Source organism: Doryrhamphus excisus, linkage group LG7, assembly GCF_037039965.1.
Source record: "Doryrhamphus excisus strain RoL-2023G ecotype Guam linkage group LG7, RoL_Dexc_Guam_v1.1, whole genome shotgun sequence".
NCBI classification, from domain to species: Eukaryota; Metazoa; Chordata; class Actinopteri; order Syngnathiformes; family Syngnathidae; genus Doryrhamphus; species Doryrhamphus excisus.
In genome coordinates, this window is record NC_136363.1 from 19,421,304 (window position 1) to 19,444,327 (window position 23,024).

At 41.8% G+C, this 23,024-nt stretch overlaps 1 protein-coding gene across 3 annotated transcripts in view; it reads right to left on the bottom strand.

Annotated features, from left to right (window-relative positions):
* The window catches only part of ncoa2 (nuclear receptor coactivator 2), a 62,384-nt gene that overhangs the window by 32,067 nt on the left and 7,293 nt on the right, over positions 1 to 23,024 (bottom strand). For all 3 annotated transcript variants that reach the window (XM_058059400.2, XM_058059399.2, XM_058059398.2), the window contains exons 2-5: positions 14,652 to 14,744; positions 4,509 to 4,616; positions 4,003 to 4,175; positions 1,143 to 1,246 (exon numbers count right to left, since the gene is read on the bottom strand). In XM_058059400.2, coding sequence (XP_057915383.2) covers positions 1,143 to 1,246; positions 4,003 to 4,175; positions 4,509 to 4,597 — 366 coding nt within the window. In that variant the 5' untranslated portion in view covers positions 4,598 to 4,616; positions 14,652 to 14,744. The remainder of the gene's footprint in view (positions 1 to 1,142; positions 1,247 to 4,002; positions 4,176 to 4,508; positions 4,617 to 14,651; positions 14,745 to 23,024) is intronic.

Consider the following 23,024-nt stretch of genomic DNA (forward strand, 5'->3'; position numbering starts at 1 on the left):
ACATGGAGAATTACTACAGCTTGTGTTTGTACCAAGTCTCACTTGTGATGCTGGGAACACCAAGTGCACATAGCATTGTAAGGTTTATAGTGTGTCTTTCTGTGTAAATATAATATGTTATAACATGGACACCTATGGATGATTAAGATGGAGTTTTACAGCTCTGATTTACAGTATGATGGGTGCACCTATGGACAATTTAGAGGCGACAATTAACTTTTGGAATGCAGGATAAAAACTGCAGTATCCGAAGAAAACCCACACATGCACGGGGAGAACATGCAAACTCCACTCAGAAACAGAGAATCAAACCCAGATCTCCAGACAGTGTGGCCAACATGCTAACCACTAAGTCAACGTGCATATATTTCATAATTGATCTTAATCATTGTGTTTATATGACTTTGTTTTGAGTGTCTTTCTCCTCTTGTAGTATTTACTTTATGAAACTTTATGAGCGGGTGTGAATGGCCGAACGCTGAGTTTTTTTTTTTTTTTGGTTGGAGGGCCGGCTGACAGATGGGAAAGCATGCAGGCAGCACGGCGGCTATATTTAGCTCAGAGTCAGTATGTCGATTTGGTGACGCTGGACCAGGACAGGAGAGCTATAAATATTCTATGACAGGACAGATCTGAAGGCGAATGAAGAGAATACGGGTGAGAGAGAGAGAGGGTGGGAGGGGGGCGGCTAGGGAGGGAAAAGTGAATTGAAGAAGTGAGCGAGAGAAAAGGGAGGGAGGATGTGAGCGTGAGGACAGGGCTCAATGGAGTGATTCATTCATCAGGCTCTTGCTTTCTTTCCCATTATACGTAAGCACTTCAGTGGCCCTCCGCAGGACAATGAGGCCATTGCTGCGCTCTGTGATTTACAGCCAATCCGGGGCAGATACAAGATGCTGGCAAGCTTTTACTCCACACACACACACACACACACACACGGCCACTTTTAGCCCATTTGCCATCGTCTCGGAGGACGGCTCTTAAATATATATCAATCACGGATTAAATTATGGAGCCTATGCTGGAATGAGAGCTTCAAAGTCAGCGTGGGGGTAGTGGGTAGTGGGGGGTAATTGTGTGCTCATATCTGTGATGTTAAATTCTCGTGGCATCATCAGTCAAGAAAAAGCCTCGCTACCCACCTCCAGCATCATTGGTCCTAAGGCATCTTTGTCAATCACACTCTGGCCCGTCGATGACACATCGGACTTCTGTACCTCCTCCTCATTGGCTGCGGCCGCTTTCTCTGTTGGCGGATGCATGAAAGTTAAAACATAAAAAAAAAAGAAATCTACATCACAGAAAAGAAAACCAGGAACTGACCTACAAGTAAATGTTGACAAGATATTTCTTTTTTTATGCTGTAATTTATTTGTTTAGCAGGTTGCCGTGGCTACAACAAAAGGTTGTTAGTGAGCGCCGGATGCATTATGTTGTCATGTGCAATTACAGAATCACTGTGGGAGTACATAATAATACAAATAAAGGATAATTTTTTGTGTTCCACGGCTGCAGAAGTGGAAGATTATTCTCTGAGAGGAGGATTCAGATTTTAGGACGACATTGCAAAAAAAAAAAAAAAACAAAAAACAAAACACAATTCATTGCCTATTGAGGTTGTTAGCATCCTTTGTTTCGAGTGAACAATGATAATTAAAGAGAGAAGGGCTTTGATACTGGTGCCGGAACTGATAAACGTGTTGGATCAATCACTTTTATTGTAGATGTTGATCTGAAATCAGAAAAGAAGGTGTAAAAAACCCGACCAATCACAGCCTTTACAGTCTGCATAGAAGCTAGTAAAAGAGCACTTCCTGTTTTTAGGAATCTGCCGCCTTACATCTGGATGAACATGTCTGAAAAAACAAAAATGTTGCTTTTGCAACATCACACACACACACACACACACACACACACACACACAGACCCACATTCATCTCTTTCAGAGTTAATGATGTTTGTATCAGCGGGACCCTCTTCTGGCCCAACGGGGCGCCGTATAGCGGCACAGCTGCCCTGGGTACCGACCCATCACTCAATGTCAGCGTGGCCCCTCACTGGCCCTCTCTGTCCGTTTCAAGAAGTGTGCCGCAGACTGAGGGAGGAACCGATCACTTGTATAAAAAAAAAAAAAAAAAGCGGTCCCTTGCGGGTGCTAAATATAATCCATAACAAGCCGGCGACTGTCATCGGCGTGGTGGCTATCTCAGGCAACGGCCAGTGAAGGCTGCAGTGTTGACATGAACAAGCAGTTGCAGTGTGAAGAAAGCTGTAAAAAAAAAAAAACTCTGGCGCCATAAAACAGGTACCATCTCTTTAGATCAGGGGTTTCAAACACGCGGCCTGTGGGCCACATTAGTTTGATATGGATGCTGTATGGTATCATGTACCCAGAAAAAATTATTACGTTTGATTCATGTTCATGTTAAAGGTTAAATAACTGTTAATAGTTATCCTCCCTATTCGTGTGGAAGTGGTAAGTTTTTGGCTATTTAAGTTTAAAGGAAATAACTTGAAGGCTACTGTTTAGGTCGCTTTTTTTAGGCTTAAAGAGGTGATGATACTCCACAATAGAAGAAAGCATGTTTGATTCAGTTTTAAACTAGAAAACTACGCAAACTATACCTGCACTTAAGACCCGCAGAGCATGCTGGATAACCTCACACTACAGGTTGACCTACAAAGACGTATTTCTATTTTTTTTTTTTAGGCACAAAGAGGTGATGATGCCACTCCACAATAGAAGAAAGCATGTTTGGTTCAGTTTTAAACTAGAAAACTATGCAAACTATGCCTGCACTTAAAACCCGCAGCGCATGCTGGATAACCTCCTGCTACAAGGTGACGTAATTCTAATATTTTTTTTAGGCACAAAGAGGTAATGATGCCACTCCACAATAGAAGAAAGCATGTTTGGTTCGGTTTTAAACTAGAACAATGCAAACTATGCCTGCAATTACAACCCGCAGAGCATGCTGGATAACCACACGCTACAAGGTGATGTAATTCTAATATTTTTTTAGGCACAAAGAGGTAATGATGCCACTCCACAATAGAAGAAAGCATGTTTGGTTCGGTTTTAAACTAGAACAATGCAAACTATGCCTGCAATTACAACCCGCAGAGCATGCTGGATAACCTCACTAAAGGGTGATGATGGGTCCCGCTGACAAACCAGTTCAGAACCACTGCTGTAGACCACCACAATGCATACTGTACATAATAAAATTATGTGGCTCGAATGTATGAAGACATATGTGAGAAATTTCAAGCCCATTGGATTCATGAGGTTCGCCGTGTGGTACGGTATATTTCTCCGAAAAATCATAGCACAGGCAACACACCAGCATACAAACAGTAGCATAGGCTCATGTTACATAAGGCTGGGCTCCCTGTCACATAAAACAAGATGACATCAGTGTTGTCCACGTATAATTAGACTTCTTCAGCTTGAGCGCAGTCTAAACTTACTCAGCTACACACATTTCTATGACTTCCTAAAAGTTACACATCTCCAACGACATGTGAATCTATTATAAATTCCAGCAAACGCAATTTACTGGCTGATTAAAAACCATTTTAGGGACAACGGAGCTCCTGAAATCTTATGTGTTTTGATCCAAGAAAGATCTTAAATGACTACAAGGACCTCAAATGAGCATCTGGCAAACAATTCAGCCACAGTGAGATTGATTTAGCTGGTGTTCTGGCTCAGGATGGAAAGCGAGGGAAGCCAACAGTGTGCTCCTGATTACTAAGCACATTACATGATGACGCGATGAAGGGAGCGTTATTATTATTCCATAATAAATTGATCTCAAAACCTAATAAAAACACATTTGGCTTTCATTGGCTTGGTTATTTTGGTATGGCATATGGCATAATCTAAATATGGCACAATAGATCAGTGTTTTAGCCAGAAAAAAAGGCTTCAGTGGAGGCCCGGCAGCTTGAGAAAAATAGTGAAAATAGTGAAAAGTGTTATATTCACTGAGGTGGTACCTTGCTCCTTTATCTGTCTGATCTGCTTCACAGTTTCCTTTAGGATTGCACATTTGTCGGGCTTGACGTTAAAGTTGTCAATGTCGTTGAAGTTGGCGAAGATCAGCTCCGCTAGCTCTTCTATATATTTGTTCTCGTGCTCACGGTTGCGCTTCTCGTTGCTCCGCTTGGGACTGTGGACAAAACAGAAAAAGTATAGAAAGGGGGTGAGAAAATGCAGTATTTGTCGTTCAATGAAATAAAAAGTGCAAAAATGTTGTTTTTTTTACATGGTGCAGAAAAAGCGCTCAACACAAAGTGAAGAAAGCTCTCATTTTCATAGCTGCTAAATGACAGCGCTGAACTCCTACTATAAATCTTGGCAAGAGGCGCTAGTACACTCAATTGCTCCAAGTACCTTCAACGCCCCTTCATAGAGTCCTGCATGGATTCATGTTGACAAAATAGTGCTTGTAAGATGATTTTTTTTGCAGATTAATTTAAAGGGCTCGGTGCAAAGTGCTCACCTGGGTCCAAGAAGTTCAGCCGAACATTCTTTACGTTTCCGTAACTCTGCCCTTGCAGGGTCAGATGAGCTTTCCCCGACGCCACTCATCCTCAAAGCATATCAGCCTCTGGAAGGAGGAGAAAATGAAGCAGGTCATGAAAAATTGAATGTGACTGAAGTATAGCAAGATAGGCAGGATTATTTTAATTTTCAGGGTTGTCTTTCGTGGCCGTTTTTCACTCGGGAAAAAGGTAGAAGTTAAAAATCACAGCAATAATCTGCATCGACTGCATTCAAAACTGCGCCCAGAATGCCAATATTTACAGTCAAAATGGTAGAATAGCTTGACAGTGGAGTCTAGTGATGAGCATAATAACCAATCATTGGCACTTTAACCGTGGAAAAGGTAGAAACTGAAAACCACCAGCGTCATTTACACCCAACAATATTCAAGACTGCATGCAAGATGTCAGGATGGTACAATAGTTTGTCAGTGGAATCTAGTGATGGGCATAATAACCAATCATTGACACATTAACCATGGAAAAAAGGTAGAAACTGAAAACCACCAGCGTCATAAGCACCCAACAATATTCAAGACTGCATGCAAGATGTCAGTATGGTACAATAGCTCGTCAGTGGAGTCTAGTGATGGGCATAATAACCAATCATTGAAAACTGTGGAAAAGGTAGAAACTGAAAACCACCAGCGTCATGTGCACTCAACAATATTCAAGATGTCAGTATGGTACAATAGCTTGTCAGTGGAGTCTAGTGATGGGCATAATAACCAATAATGCAAACCTTTTTAACTGTGGAAGGGTAGAACCTGAAAACCACCAGCGTCATATGCACGCAAAAATATTCAACACCACATGCAAGACGTCTGTATGGTACAATAGCTTGTGCTCAGTGGAGTCTAGTGATGGGCATAATAACCAATCAATCAATCATTGAAAACTGTGGAAAAGGTAGAAACTGAAAACCACCAGCGTAATGTGCACCCAACAATATAACAAGATGTCAGTATGGTACAATAGCTTGGGCATAATAACCAATAATGCAAACCTTTTTAACTGTGGAAAAGGTAGAACCTGAAAACCACCAGCTTCATATGCACCCAAAAATATTCAAGACTACATGCAAGACGTCTGTATGGTACAATAGCTTGTGCTCAGTGGAGTCTAGTGATGGGCATAATAACCAATTATTGACAACTGTGAAAAAGGTAGAAACTGAAAACCACCAGCGTCATGTGCACCCAACAATATTCAAAATGTCAGTATGGTAAAATAGCTTGTCAGTGGAGTCTAGCGATGGGCATAATAACCAATCATTGACACTTTAACCATGGAAAAGGTAGAAACTGAAAACCACCAGCGTCATGTGCACCCGACAATATTCAAGATGTCAGTAGGGTACAATTGTTTGTGAGTGGAGTCTAGTGATGGGCATAATAACCAATCAATCATTGAAAACTGTGGAAAAGTTAGAAACTGAAAACCACCAGTGTCATATACACCCAACAATATTCAAGACTTAATGCAAGATGTCAGTATGTTACATTAGCTTGTCAGTGGAGTCTAGTGATGGGCATAATAACCAATCATTGACACATTAACCGTGGAAAAGTTAGAAACTGAAAACCACCAGTGTCATATACCCCCAACAATATTCAAGACTTAATGCAAGATGTCAGTATGTTACAATAACTTGTCCGTGGAGTCTAGTGATGGGCATAATAACCAATCATTGACACATTAACCGTGGAAAAGGTAGAAACTGAAAACCACCAGCGTAATGTGCACCCAACAATATTCAAGATGTTAGTATGGTACAATAGCTTGTCAGTGGAATCTAGTGATTGGGCATAATAACCAATCATCGACACATTAACCATGGAAAGGGTAGAAACCGAAAGCCACCAGCGTCATATGCACTCAACAATATTCAAGACTTAATGCAAGATGTCAGAATCATACAATAACTTGTCCGTGGAGTCTAGTGATGGGCATAATAACCAATCATTGACACTTTAACCGTCGAAAAGTTAGAAACTGAAAACCACCAGCGTCATGTGCACCCAACAATATTCAAGATGTCGGTATTGTACAATAGCTTGTCATTGGAGTCTAGTGATGGGCATAATAACCAATCATTGACACTTTAACCGTCAAAAAGTTAGAAACTGAAAACCACCAGCAAGTACAGACTACAAGAATGATGCGAACTCGGGTGTTGACATGAGCAAAAAGAGTTGTCGTCGCTTGCTATTTTTTGCGTAGGGAACTTCCCACCCTCCACGAAGGCTTTTCCTAAGCGCAGCGGTCGGGGGAAGCGAGGGGTGGGGGGGGTGGGGGGGTTGCTGTGTAGCGCAGCCGCTAACCATGGAAACAGATATGATACGCGTACATGCCTCCAACTGCTCCTTCATTACGTAAGGCAGGGCAGAGTACAGCAGATGTAGCATGGCTTAGGAAAAGGAAAAAAAAAAAAAAACAGGCTGATCATAGAACGAGTCGGGCTCCCTTCTGGCCCGGAGTGACCTACTTTGAGCTAATGGTGGGGTCGCTGCTCAAACGGATGAAGATGCAGAAAAGGTGATTAGACACATTAATAAATGAGAAGCGACTTCCATACAATTGTTGCCGTGTCCTTGCTGGGCGTTTTAACCCCCATGGAGGGTCTCCTCCAATGGTGGAGGCTGTGCTTTTTATTAATGACAGCAGAAATCAGGCTGTTAATCTCTTAATAGCCAAGTGGCACGGGTAATTCCTATTGGTTGTTACCGTGAGCTTCCAAGCAGCACAAGTTACCATGGGGATTCAGGCGCTGATTGGTTGTGCCCGTCCCCGCCGGGGCTGGGATGTGATTGGGTGCACTTGGTCTCCTTGACACAGCAGTAACGATGGGTCACTGTATGTTTGAGACAAATACGAGAGACTAGAAGTACGAGGCACGTCTCAATGACGAGGGGCAGTCAGACTGTCTGTACAGGCTGTTTCGGAACCGGGCGGGTGGGCGGGACCGCTAGACTTCTAATGACGGGAATCATCTGGGAAACCTAAGCGACTGGACTCGGGGATTATCTGTCTGGCTAACAATGCACTGGACAATGGGTATGCAAATATTAGTTAAGGCAGGGGTCTCAAACACGCGGCCCGCGGGCCAAATGTGGCCCGCAGGACCCTAGTTTGAGGCCCCCGCTTTGATATGAAAGTTTAATGTTTGATATGGATGCTGTATGGTATCATGTACCCAGAAAAAATTATTACGTTTGATTCATGTTCATGTTAAAGGTTAAATAACTGTTAATAGTTATCCTCCCTATCCATGTGGAAGTGGTAAGTTTTTGGCTATATAAGTTTAAAAGAAATAACTTGAAGGCTACCGTTTAGGTCGCTAGCTCTCTTTTTTTTTTGGAAAACCTGATGCGGCCCAGTCTCACCCAGACCTGAGCTCCAGTGGCCCCGAAGTAAATTGAGTTTGAGACCCCTGAGTTAAGGGCTTCTTCGGTACAAAACTAAATGTACTACAACGACCGAGAAGCAGTCCACGATCTGGATGTCTGTTGACTGCGTAACCATGGCCAAATATTAGCCTTAGCAACAACCTGGCAGTGAAATTAACTCCAAGGCGGTACAGATTAATACTCAAAAGAAAAATCTGACAACTCCATTTATCCACTGTGCCGTGGGTAGTTAAACTTTGATTAGGCAACAATGTGGGAGAATCTTGGTGAGTCAATTAAGCTGTCTCCTCCTGCTACGTGCAAAGAATACGATGGCTTTCCTCTTTCTCAAAGTCTACCGCTTCACTTGCAGAAGTATGCTGAGACAAATAAGGATTAAGTCCAGTCTTGACCTGAATATAAGACGCTGTTTTTCCATAGAACACAGTCGGAAAAGGATAGGTTCATTCATTCATTCATTTTCTACCGCTTTTTCCTCACAAGGGTCGCTGGAGCCTATCCCAGCTGTCTTCGGGCGAGAGGCGGGGTACACCCTGGACTGGTGGCCGGCCAATCACAGGGCACATATAGACAAACAACCATTCACACTCACATTCATACCTATGGACAATTTAGAGTCGCCAATTAACCTAGCATTTTTTTGGAATGTGGGAGGAAACCGGAGTACCCGGAGAAATCCCACGCATGCACGGGGAGAACATGCAAACTCCACACAGAGATGGCCGAGGGTGGAATTGAACCCTGGTCTCCTAGCTGTGAGGTCTGCGCGGTAACCACTCGACCACTGTGCAGCCCACCATCTGCAACTTCTTCTTCTTCTTCTTCTTCTTCTTCTTATTATTATTATTATTATTATTGTTGTTATTAGGTCTTGAGGACTTCCAGATACATAGGTCTGGTTTTACCGAGTGCTGGCTCAAAGAAGTCCGGATCGCAGTGACATCACAAAATGCGGTGTTCAAAAGGGCTCACTTCTGAAATGCTAGCATTGTTTAACGCGGAAAAAGCGAAAAAAAAGCACAATAGGTCCCCTTTAAACTCACATTAGTCGATGTTTGTATATTTGTGAGCCATAATGCTTGAATTGAACCCCGGTCTCCTAGCTGTGAGGTCTGCGCGCTAACCACATGACCGTCGTGTCTCCAGGTTTATGAATGGCAAAAATTATCGATGTATTCAACCCTTTAAATTGCATTCAGCGTTGGATTTATGACAAAATAATTCATAAAAGCTTAATGCGTCTTACATTCAGGTTATTCCCGTATTTGGCAAACTTCTCACCGTTTGTTCGCAGGGTAATGTCAAACTCCCCGTCATTGGCAGCACACTGTGAAAACCCAGACTGTAATTGGCGCTTGGGCGCTGTGGTTGACTGTACAAAGATGACCTTTCCGCCGATTATTTTACTACTTTGAAGTGGTGATGCGAGTTCACTCGCAAAAAGGGTACACCAACCGCCCCCCGAGACCTCTTTGCCACCGCTCATAAATACCACTGCATAAAAGAAGACGACTTAAGTGCTGTGATCCGCTAATCCTCAAGGTTGCATCTACTTCAAACTCAATGGCATTCCAATACACGAGCTCATTTGAAGATGAGATGAATAAATGAACCAACAGGTATTGTAAACGGCTACAAATAAACACTATTGACTTTGAAAGGAGGTGATGGCAGGCATACTGTATGCATTATATCTTAGGTATCACAAGAGCAGACGCTCCAGGACATAGCTGGAGCCATCCTGTCTAGGGACGGGAGAGACAACAAGCAAGGAGCGACAGCTTGGATTTCAGGAGAAACATTTTTTTTTTTAAATTCTGCTAGTGCAACCTGTGCACGGCGTTGCTGTATCACACCCAGTATTTCATTCAGCATGTCAACTAGCTTGATAACGCAATAGTACCTTATTTTATACATCATATAGAACTGACTTTTTCCAGTTTTGTGTGAGCTTTAGTTAAATGATACAGCTGCTGAATGTCAATGTGTGTCTAATACAGGGGTCTCAAACACGCGGCAAAATGAAAGTTTAATGTTAGTGCGGCCCGCGCAAGTTTGATATGGATGCTGTATATGGTATCATGTACCCAGAAAAAATTGTTACGTTTTAATTAATGTTCATGTTAAAGGTTAAATAACTGTTAATAGTTATCCTCCCTATCCGTGTGGAAGTGGTAAGTTTTTGGCTATTTAAGTTGAAAGGAAATAACTTGAAGGCTACCGTTTAGGTCGCTAGCTCTCTACATTGCGAGTTAGCATGTGTCTCAAGACCCTGCAGTTGCGCAATATGTTGTAAATAAAAAGAGTATAAATGTGACTATAGTCGTGTTTTGTCATGTCTACAGGGCTCTAATAATGCTTTGTTCATTTTAATCTGAAAAAAATAATTTGTCTACCCACCAACTATATGTGGTTTCTTAAGTTTTTATTATTTGCCGTTTTATTATTATTATTATACAGTGAAGAAAATAAGTATTTGAACACCCTGCTATTTTGCTATTTCTCCCACTTAGAAATCATGGAGGGGTCTGAAATTTTCATCGTAGGTGCATGTCCACTGTGAGAGAGATAAACTAAAAAGAAAAATCCAGAAATCACAATGCATGATTTTTTAACAATTTATTTGTGTGATACAGCTGCAAATAAGTATTTGAACACCTGTGTATCATCTAGAATTCTGACCCTGAAAGACCTGTTAGTCTGCCCATTAGAAGTCCACCTGCACTCCATGTATCATCCTGAATCAGATGCACCTGTTTGAGGTCGTTAGCTGCATAAAGACACCTGTCCACCCCATACAATCAGTAAGACTTTAACTTGTAACATGGCGAAGACCAAAGAGCTGTCCAAAGACACCAGAGACAAAATTGTACACCTCCACAAGGCTGGAAAGGGCTACGGAGCAATTACCAAGCAGCTTGGTGAAAAAAGGTCCACTGTTGGAGCTATCATTAGAAAATGGAAGAAGCTAAACATGACGGTCAATCTCAATCGGAGTGGAGCCCCATGCAAGATATCACCTCGTGGGGTCTCAATGATTCTAAGAAAGGTGAGGAATCAGCCCAGAACTACACGACAGGACTTGGTCAATGACCTGAAAAGAGCTGGGACCACCGTTTCCAAGGTTACTGTAGGTAATACACTAAGACGTCATGATGTGAAATCATGCGTGGCACGAAAGGTTCCCCTGCTTAAACCAGCACATGTCAAGGCCCGTCTTAAGTTTGCATATGACCATTTGGATGATACAGAGGAGTCATGGGAGAAAGTTTTATGGTCAGATGAGACCAAAATAGAACTTTTTGGTCATAATTCCAATAAGCGTGTTTGGAGGAAGAAGAATGAAGAGTACAATCCGAAGAACACCATCCCTACTGTGAAGCATGGGGGTGGTAGCATCATGCTTTGGGGGTGTTTTTCTGCACATGGGACAGGACGAGTGCACTGCATTAAAGAGAGGATGACTGGGGCCGTGTATTGTGAGATTTTGGGGAACAACCTCCTTCCCTCTGTCAGAGCATTGAAGATGGGTCGTGGCTGGGTCTTCCAACACGACAACGACCCGAAGCACACAGCCAGGAAAACCAAGGAGTGGCTCCGTAAGAAGCATATCAAGGTTCTAGCATGGCCCAGCCAGTCTCCAGACCTGAACCCAATCGAAAATCTTTGGAGGGAGCTCAAACTCCGTGTTTCTCAGCGACAGCCCAGAAACCTGACTGATCTAGAGAAGATCTGTGTGGAGGAGTGGGCCAAGATCCCTCCTGCAGTGTGTGCAAACCTGGTGAAAAACTACAGGAAACGTTTGACCTCTGTAATAGCAAACAAAGGCTACTGTACCAAATATTAACATTCATTTTCTCAGGTGTTCAAATACTTATTTGCAGCTGTATCACACAAATAAATTGTTAAAAAATCATGCATTGTGATTTCTGGATTTTTCTTTTTAGTTTATCTCTCTCACAGTGGACATGCACCTACGATGAAAATTTCAGACCCCTCCATGATTTCTAAGTGGGAGAAATAGCAAAATAGCAGGGTGTTCAAATACTTATTTTCTTCACTGTACTTATTTATTACTGATTGATTGATTTTCTTTATTCTTGATTTGTTTATTTATTTTTCATCTTATTTTGTGTAGAAAAATAAAAAAGTAAGATCTTTGAGAACAGTGGAATGTTTTATCAGAGCTTTTCTTGTAGAAAATCAAAACCAAAGCAAAGTTCATTCATTTTTCTGTTTTTAATAAATGCATTTTTTTTTTTTTTTGGAAAACCTGATGCGGCCCAGCCTCGCCCAGACTCTAGCTCCAGTGGCCCCCCAAGTAAATTGAGTTTGAGACCCCTGGTCTAATATATGCATCTTGACTGTTTTGATATGAACTGAGATCAGTTTTAAGGCTAATAGCATGGAAAACATTTCATATGTTCAAAAACAGGTGCACCGCACCTTGACATCGGGGCTAGGAAGGCAGGGGGCCCGGCACGGATACTCCCAAATACAATCCACCTATCGATAGATAACCGATAGGTGGATTGTCCCATGCAGGGTGGACTATACATCCCTAAACAAAATATTCAAAAAATAAACTTTGTATCAATATTTCATATGTTTCTAAGACAGGAAGAGCTGAAAATGCTTTTTAATAAGAAAGTGGGGTTATAGCATCATAATTGTCGGAGTTCATTCGTTCAAGCAAAGCATCATTTGATCCATTTTTTAGACCAAACTTCAGCTGATATGACCACACAAATTAAACTAACCAGCATGCATAATCACCAGAAGTGGGCCCTGAGACACGCTGACTCACCCGTGTCTCATTGTATAATGCATGGAAAAAGGGAGAGGGGGGGGGGTCTTTGTGTGTTTGCTGAGGGGGGTAGGGCATGCTACTATGTGCCATCCCTGTAATTGTGTAAGTTATCAGGGCTTTCATTAGAGCTCCACGCCCAGTGTGTGAAGCTGGCACAGAGCTTGGCATGACTCGGCATTAAATGGTATCAAAAGTGAAGCGCCAAATGTCTCAAGTCTCTATGCAATCACATAATGAGGGACCCTGCCTCCAGGAAGAGCAAATACCACCGTGGGGCACAGACAAAAATGCATGTAATCAGTCTTCATGTGGGCTCCTGGTAGGGAAATGACTCAAATAAAAGAGGACTCATTGAAGACAAACACGGGCGCTTTATTCCACTAATTCTGTGAGGAAATGGTGATGCATACAGCCAGAGGACATGCATCTTCTCGCTTTATGTCTAAATATCTGTATAACTGAAAGGACACGCCGAGAGCCAAAACAAAGGGTGGTATTAAACATAAACATGCTATTCAAATCAGATGTTGTGATACTACATCTGGGTCAAGGGAGGACACTCGAAAGGGTGAGTAGGATAGATAGGATACTTTTGAGAACAAAAAAAACACTAATACTGTTATAATCGTCTGTCAAACGTTTGCAGCATTTCTGGAAATGCTGCCTTTAAATTGTATTAAAGAGCAAAGGACACGCTGAGAGCCAAAACACACAGAAACACAGGGTGGTATTAAACAAACATGCTATTCAAATCAGATGTTATGATACTACATCTGGGTCAAGGGAGGACGATCGAGAGGGTGAGTATGATGGATAGGATACTTATATTGAGAACAAAAAACCCACTAATGTTATAATCGTCTGTCAAACATTTGCAGCATTTCTGGAAATGCTGCCTTTAAATTGTATTAAAGAGCAAATGACACGCTGAGAGCCAAAACACACAGAAACACAGGGTGGTATTAAACATAAACATGCTATTCACATCAGATGTTGTGATACTACATTTGGGTCAAGGGAGGACGATTGAGAGGGTGAGTAGGATGGATAGGATCCCACAAAAAACCCACTAATGTTATAATTGTCTGTCAGACGTTTGCAGCATTTCTGGAAATGCTGCCTTTGAATTGTATTAAAGAGCATGATTTCGTTGGTTCGTTGTGTTACCTTTTACGATGCCACCACTTTCAAATAATGCTAATATTCCCAATCATCATGACCTTGTATCACTCCTCTGACACTCCCTTGCCGCACTGTGTGTGTATGCTAGCAATCCCGCCCACCCCCCCACACAGAAACAAAGTGGCCGAAATACTGACAAGAGGTCTCACTGCCTTTTTCTATGGAATGCTATTGTTCTTTAAAGCGTGACGGTGCTAAACCAGTTCACAGAGCGAGCGCTTTGGCTTCCTGCTTGGAGGCCAGAAGCGAGTAAAACAGACGCACGTGTACATGGTAATATACGGAGGTTGGTAAAAGCACAGTAGGGATTGGTTGTTTTGACTGTAGGAGAGTTAGCTGGCACAGATATAGCAAATTTAGGAAACAGCTCAGTGGGCTCACTATTGCACAACAGCGAAAAAGTCAAATGAGAACTGAAAGAAGAAGAAATCCTGGCATAAACTCAAGAAAATGTAATTTCTTAAACCTTATTTTGTCATGAAAACATTTTTTTTTTAAACTACCAGTCAGAATCTATTTAAAAAAAAAAAAGATGATGAAGTTGATGTAATTTGTGTGTGTTTCTATTGAAACCTTATGTTCTTCATTTGCTGTATTTTGCTGACACGGCAGTTTTTAATGTCGGTTGCTCTCAGTTGCTTACTACTCGCAGCGCAGTTGTGGTATTGCGTAAAAAAAAAAAAAGGAGCGCCTCCTACCTTGGTTTCAGTGCACAGAGTCCCTCAGGCCATCGCTGCAAGACGGCAACATCAGGAAAGCTCTAAGCATCATCCACTTCTCTCTCCCCTTTGCTGGAAGACACGGCAGAAGAGCAAACATGAGATGAGTCAGCACCATTGCCATAAAAAAAAATAAAATAACTGCAATACCGTGGGGGCATGCTTTAAGAATAGAGCTGCTTTTTGTTGTTGTTGCGTGTGTGTGTGTGTGTGTGTTCTAATGCAAAACTAACAACGCTCTAAAGGAAACCGAGGGGCATCAACAAGAAAACATGAATCTGATAAAAATCCATGTATGTTTTTAGTATAGACAGCTTCCATGCGGGTTTTCCCAAGCGCATTCACAGTCGCTGTCCTTGAAGCCGCCACAGGTAAGAGTCTCACTCAGTGGGAGAGAAGCTGCTGATGAGAAAATTAAGCGCGAGCTTGATCACTTTCATGATACATAGAACGGATATGCACTTCAAACATAAAAGCCGCTTTTGAGAGTGAAAGTGGTTATTTAAGTCCGATTAAAAAAAAAAAAAAGCATGTGACCGTATGTAAAGGGTGTATGCTCCATATAACAAATAGAATAGTTATGTTTGTATTACGTTACCACAGAAGTGTCTGCAGGGTCTATTCATCCCCCGGGGGATCTATGCAACCTATTACATCGTTAACACAGTGTGCCTTTTTAATCATGGCACACAATTAGACACAGAGAGAAGTTTCAATTTGAAGTCAAGTTCCCCTTTGGATAATTAGAAAATACAAGTGGTATCTGGAGAACTATGCAGGGCTGTTGGGACGATGTGGGGGGGGGTTGCTCGACCGGAGCGATTTCGCTGAAATGCCTGCAAGCTGGGGAGCGCATCGCACGGTGGCTCGTACCGACTTAACCGGTAAAGTAAACCAGCGTTCCTTGGTACATCATGCAATATGTCGTATGTCATATGTTGATGTTTTTATTATATACCTAAATATCTGAAAAGCTGAAAGGACATGCCGAGAGCCAAAACACACAGAAACACAGGGTGGTATTAAACATAAACATGCCATTCAAATCAGATGTTGTGATACTACATTTGGGTCAAGGGAGGACGATTGAGAGGGTGAGTAGGATGGATAGGATACTTTTATTGAGAACAAATAAACCACTAATGTTATAATTGTACTGTCTAACGTTTGCAGCATTTCTGGAAATGCTGCCTTTACATTGTATTAAAGAGCAAAAGACACGCTGAGAGCCAAAACACACAGAAACACAGGGTGGTATTAAACATAAACATGCCATTCAAATCAGATGTGATACTACATCTGGGTCAAGGGAGAACGATTGAGAGGGTGAGTAGGATGGATAGGATACTTTTATTGAGAACAAATAAACCACTAATGTTATAATTGTACTGTCAAACGTTTGCAGCATTTCTGGAAATGCTGCCCTTAAATTGTATTAAAGAGCAAAGGACACGCTGAGAGCAAAACACACAAAAACACAGGGTGGTATTAAACATAAACATGCCATTCAAATCAGATGTTGTGATACTACATCTGGGTCAAGGGAGAACGATTGAGAGGGTGAGTAGGATGGATAGGATACTTTTATTGAGAACAAATAAACCACTAATGTTATAATTGTACTGTCAAACGTTTGCAGCATTTCTGGAAATGCTGCCTTTGAATTGTATTAAAGAGCATCATTACTTTTGCCACGTAGCAAACTACACTTATGTGAACACAAAAGTTAGATGTTGTGATACTACATCTGGGTCAAGGGAGGAACATTGAGAGGGTGAGTAGGATGGATAGGATCTATTTATTTTGAATATTATTATATATTTTTTTATTATTATATTATTATATATTTTTTGTATTTAATCAATGCCTAAGTTATAGCCTAAATATTAATTATTCGAGAAAACTTAACATTTCTTTGTGTTTTAAGAAGTTATACACACACATCAGCTTTGACTTTGAAAAAAAAAGGTTCTTTTCTGGTGTGTTATGGAACACACCACTAGCGGTTTCTACTTGGATCATACTGATTTGGTCCGTCCCGGGTCTAAATGATTAGCCGATTAATCAAAACAAGCTTCAAATTAATGTACGTAGCAAATAATCGTTAGTTGCAGCCCACAGCAATTCAGTAAGCTATCAGCGATTGCAAGAGGTGGTAGAAAGTCAAGTGTTTTTGCAAGTCTCAGGTCTTGAAAAATATCTCAAGTCATGTCTCAAGTAAAGATGGGCAAGTTCAAGTCAGTCTGAAGTCAAGGAAAAACTGTATTTTATTTGGTGTTTACCGAATAAAATACCATGACTTTGTGACGTGTCAATGCTGATGAAATGATGTTGCCACATTCCCCCGTGTTAATCACCGCCACTCATTGTGTTCTTAATGATGCATTCAATGAGGCCGCTTCTGTGGGAAGATTTGGTGTCTTGCCGGACATGAACTCGAACACAAGCAGTTATCAGAGTCGAGTCCAAAGTCATCAAAATTGTAACTCGAGTCCAAGTCGGACATGTTGAGTTGTTCAAGTATAACGGTTCTTAGTACCTAAGAACATTGAAAAAATGATTATGATTATGATCACTGCCTGCAAGCAATGTGGGAAGATGATAGGAGGAAAACCACGGCAATGAGCCAAGAGTTTTAAACCAAAAAAAAAAAAAAAAGGCCCTCACATGCCCAGTATACCATCTTTTGCACAAGTGCAGAAAAGCTCTCCGCTTATGCAATTCCGTATTTAACCTTCCTCTTTTCACTTTCAAGGCGCCGTACTTCTCATCCTCTGGAGGAATTTCCTCTGCGCTCTAAAGCTGTCACATGCTCGCGCTTGATCTGCGGGATTGAGTGACAGAATAAAGCAAGGGGCGTGAAAACTAGTTTACACCGCGACAGGGATGACTTTGAACTGACACGACGGAACAAAAGCCTTAACATTAACACGTACATCAATGTATTGTAAAGAACTTATGAAAATGAATAAGCGGTTATAAGAAAACTAAGAGCTGCCACTTAAGACCAAAGGATGACATTCAGCAATAAAACAACCAATCACAAACATCGATACTTGGAATCTGATCGCTTAGAACAAGACATAAACAAATCGTGGGAGGTGAACAGAAACCTTGTGAGGCCTTATCCTAGCGCCCCCCTTCCTACGAACAGGCTGGCATCAGGCTCCTTCTGAGTGAAAAAGGCTTTGACACCCAGCCTGGGCTAACAATGCTAATGAGCCAGCTAATCAGGTTTACACGGGACAAAAGAGGAGAGGGATCATGTGCCAGAAATTGACCAGAACGACCAGGTCACAGAGGGGCTAAACACCAATGGAGCCCGACTGGGTGGGAAGCCTCCTAAATGACCCCCTTATGGCCTTCAATTCAATCAGGACCAAGGACCAAGGACCATGTCCCCGTTCGATGAAAACACCTGATCTAATTGCTTTGAACAAAGTCGGGTTAAGATCTGGTACATAAACATCCATTCTAAAAGATTGAGAATTATGCAATTACCAGTTAGACAGCTGGTGGGGCCAACGGAAGGTTTTGGGTACAAATCCTACTCTAGGTTAGACTGACGCTGCAGCCCGTTTAGGCAGCAAACCAGTGACATCCACCCGACTTTACTCAACACTCTTTTCTGATATAGCGAATGACTTATTTCTTGTGTAATGCTGCTTGAAATGTGCAAAGAGTTTGGTCGTATTAAACTTCCCTGGTTCGGTGCGACCACAGGGAAATGTACGTTTTGCGCACAGCAGGCAGCAAACCGGCGACATCCACCCGACTTTACTCAACGCTCTTTTCTGTTATAGCGAATGACTTATTTCTTGTGTAATGCTGCTTGAAATGTGCAAAGAGTTTGGTCGTGTTAAACTTCCCTGGTTCGGTGCGACCACAGGGAAATGTACGTTTTGCACACAGCAGGCAGCAAACCGGCGACATCCACCCGACTTTATTCAACGCTCTTTTCTGTTATAGCGAATGACTTCTTTCTTATGTAATGCTGCTTGAAATGTGCAGAGTTTAGTCGTATTAAACTTCCGCGGTTCGGTGCGACCACAGGGAACATACGTTTTGCGCACAGCAGGCAGCAAACCGGTGACATTCACCTGACTTTATTTAATGCTCTTTTTTGTTATAGAGAATGACTTCTTTCTTGTGTAATGCTGCTTGAAATGTGCAAAGAGTTTGGTTGTATTAAACTTGCGCGGTTTGGTGCGACCACAGGGAACATACGTTTTGCGCACAGCAGGCAGCAAGCCGGTGACATTCACCTGACTTTATTTAACGCTCTTTTTTGTTATAGAGAATGACTTCTTTCTTGTGTAATGCTGCTTGAAATGTGCAAAGAGTTTGGTTGTATTAATCTTCCCCGGTTTGGTGCGACCACGGGAAACAAATGTTTTGCGCCCAACTGTCTTTTTTTGGACTTCAACAAAAAAAAACCACACACAGCGTGTGTGGTTTTATGCTACTTTATGCTTATTAACACGTTAGCATACACTGTTGCTGTGATCACATCGTCCGGAACTGAGCAATATTATTGGCGATTCCGGATGTGGGACAATATAATCTGATATCGAATCGAGACACCGATAAATAGCAATTTGGATTGAAAAGTGAACTGGATCCTATGAAAACTGACGTTTCATTGTCCCTCAGTTGCAAGAAATAGTTGAAACCCGTTTGAACAATCACTCGCTAAAGGCAAATCACTTCATTTACATCGTGTACCTGGGATCAAAAAGATCCACTTTGGCGACTTCGAAACCGGGAAAAAGCAGAAAGACACAAACAAAAAAACCTGGGAATGGTATGCCTCTGTGCCTTACCGGAAAAACTGTATAACTGTATAAGAACACCTTATGTTCTTATACAACATTCTACGATTTGGCTATGTAAACACTGGAATTACAAATGGCAAAAAATATCAGTTGTATGTCCACCATATTACAAACACAAAGACAACAGTAGTAGTAGTAGTAGTATCAAAAGTAATGCAGTACATTACTGAGGTTCAAGCCATGTCTGTACACCCAACTCCTTTATCTGCATGTGTAAACATTGAAGGTAAAAAAAGGTGCTAAAGCTAGACAAACAAGTCTTTCAATTTCAACTGCAGAGAAACCAACTATGTCTCCCATGGGTTTCGAAAACGGGGAGGCCGAACAACTCCGGTTTGAGGCCCGTTCTTGATAACACCGGCAGACGCGTCTGCTCGGATGTATTTATAAGCATGCTGACGCCACGCCAGCAGATTTCAACGGCCTTCTCTGATGGAGAGGCCGACTCCTGCCAGGTGCTGGCACATCTGTTGCTCAAATGGCAACAGGCAGCTGCTTCAGCTGTGACCTCAGTGGCAGTCGATACAAGGGTGCAACGTCTCTTGTGTATTGGTCCAATGGCGCAGGCTAGCCAGGGGCTGGTATGAGGTTCTGACGGTATGACAACCTTGGGCAAAAATGACGGTTTCACTGCATTATAATTACAGTTCTAGAATGCATTACCTTGAAATAGCTTTAATGAAAATAAGACAATATATATTTAATATAATACAACATGATGAAGTAGAACATGTGTATGAGTTCTGCCAGCTAGCGCTACTGCAAATGAATATACAAGAAAACCTATTATAACTAAAGTAAATATTCTAAATGTCCATCACTTTGAAGCAATACTTCACATGAGTCAATCACAGGGCACATATAGACAAACAACCATTCACACTCACATTCATACCTATGGACAATTTGGAGTCGCTAATTAACCTAGCATGTTTTTGGAATGTGGGAGGGAGCCTATCCCAGCCGTCTTCGGGGCACACCCTGGACTGGTCGCCAGCCAATCACAGGGCACATATACGTAGACAAACAACCATTCACACTCACATTCATACCTATGGACAATTTGGAGTCGCTAATTAACCTAGCATGTTTTTTTTGGAATGTGGGAGAAAACCGGAGTACCCGTAGAAAACCCACGCATGCATGGGGAGAACATGCAAACTCCACACAGAGATGGCCGAGGGTGGAATTGAACAGCTGTGAGATCTGCGCGTTAACCACTCGACCGCCGTGCAGCCCACCATCTGCAACTTATTATTATTATTGTTGTTATGAGGTCTTTAGGATTTCCAGATACATAGGTCTGGTTTTACCGAGTGCTGGCTTAAAGAAGTCCGGATCGCAGTGACATCACAAAACGCGGTGTTCGAAAAAACGCTAGCATTGTTTAACACGAGAATACAACAGGTTCAGAAAAGTGAAAAAGCACAATAGGCCCCCTTTAAACTCACATTAGTCAATGTTTGTATATTTGTGAGCCATAATGCTTGAGTGTTAAGCTGCTGTGTGATGAGTTTAACGTTTGTAAGATGAAGACTGTTATATTGAGTAATGACTTCGTTGCTCACATGCTCTTTCTTTACCCTGTATATTTGTTCCTCGCCAGAGGGTCCCATATGTGTGGCCCCTCCGTTTTCTGTTATTCCAAACATAAAAAAACAAACCCTTTGCTTTGTCACCTTGTCACCCGAATATTGTGACCTACATCGAACGCCCCCCTGCCATACACAAACAAAACGATGCAGGAGAATTTGTGCATAAAGCCCAGTTGTGCAAATGACAACCGCATTTGACGCTCACGTCAGAGCAGCTGTCATCGCTATGACAACCGACGACGGTGACGCGCATACTAAACTCCTGTAGAAACAGTCACAAATGACAAAAGGCGAGCAAAAGTAGTCAGAAAGAATAATAAGCATACGTGTTTATGTACGGGGAGCTTGTCTTGTGACAAGTCAGCTCCTGCGCCTGCTTATGTGCCCCGCCGCCATTTAATGCCTGTCACAGTTTGTATGGAATTAGTTCCAGTGGAGAGAAAGTGGGGGGGCCCAGGTATCAGCTGACAAAAGTATGTCACTGACTTTATTAGCGAAAGCGTGAGACAATGTGACAGGACAATGCTCAGCCTGGGAATCCATCCTTAGTTGGACAAATTTGGCAAAAAAAAATTTTTAAAAGTGGTAGTGGTGTTCTGCAGGAGAACATTTTAAGGCACGACTTTAAAGCCTGGCATTACCTGATTAGGAGTGCTGCTGCTCTGACAGAGGAACATGTAATTGGACCAGACAGGCAGGCAGGAGAGAGGGGGAAGGAAAGCAAAGCGAAGCAGCTCTCTCTCTCTCTCTCTCCATGTGCAAAAGTCCCATGCTGAAACAGAGCGACAACCAGGTCAGGTAGACCCGGTGACTAAGACTATTTAACCTTTACGGGGCAAAGCCATCAGAGTCAAAATTGTACCTTGTGGCTTTTTAAGGGGAATAACTGATACTGTGCACTAGTACTGTGCAAAAGGCAGCTCTTATTTTTTGGTTTACTTTAGTCAAACAGGTCATTATATACAGTTTTTTCCTCTTATTAATTATTATTTCATTTATTATTTGCGGTTAATTGGTTCCAGACCCGACCGTGATAAGCCAATTTCCGCAAAGTACGATTCAATGCTAATAAACTGAATGTTTACGTCGTTAGTGCATAGCAAACCTGTCTATGATGTTCCACATTCAAATTTTACCATGATTAGAGCTCTGTAGGCGTGAAATAGCACCCCCACAGTCACCGGTACACTCATATTACCAAACATAGTAGACATAATCACAGAAAATAAGCCGTTTTAGAGATAAACAAGACAGGAAGTGAAATCTGGGATTATGATGATCGTTATTATTATTATTATTGTGCCTAAATTGTGAGCTAAATAATTAGTGTTAATAAACTGTTATATTGTAGTGCAATTAGAACATTTTAATGTTTGAAAATGCTTAATTTAGACGAAAGAAATGTAACATTTGCTTAAATATGCATTCGCACTCCACTAATAATACACTCAAGAGATCATAGTAAACCACAAAACAGAGATCAATAAATAAGCTCAGCTTCTTCCTACTAAACATAATACATTTCTTAGTCATTTTTGTTAAGCATGTTTGAACTCCAACTAAACTGTTACTACAACTGCGAATTTAGCTAAACTACTCCCTCGTTTATCACGGTTAATTGGTTCCAGACCCGACCGTGATAACCCAATTTCCGCAAAGTACGATTCAATGCTAATAAACTGAATGTTTACGTCGTTAGTGCATAGCAAACCTGTCTATGATGTTCCACATTCAAATTTTACCATGATTAGAGCTCTGTAGGCGTGAAATAGCACCCCCACAGTCACCGGTACACTCATATTACCAAACATAGTAGACATAAGCACAGAAAATAAGCCGTTTTAGAGATAAACAAGACAGGAAGTGAAATCTGGGATTATGATGATCGTTATTATTATTGAGAAATTACTGAGAAACCATAG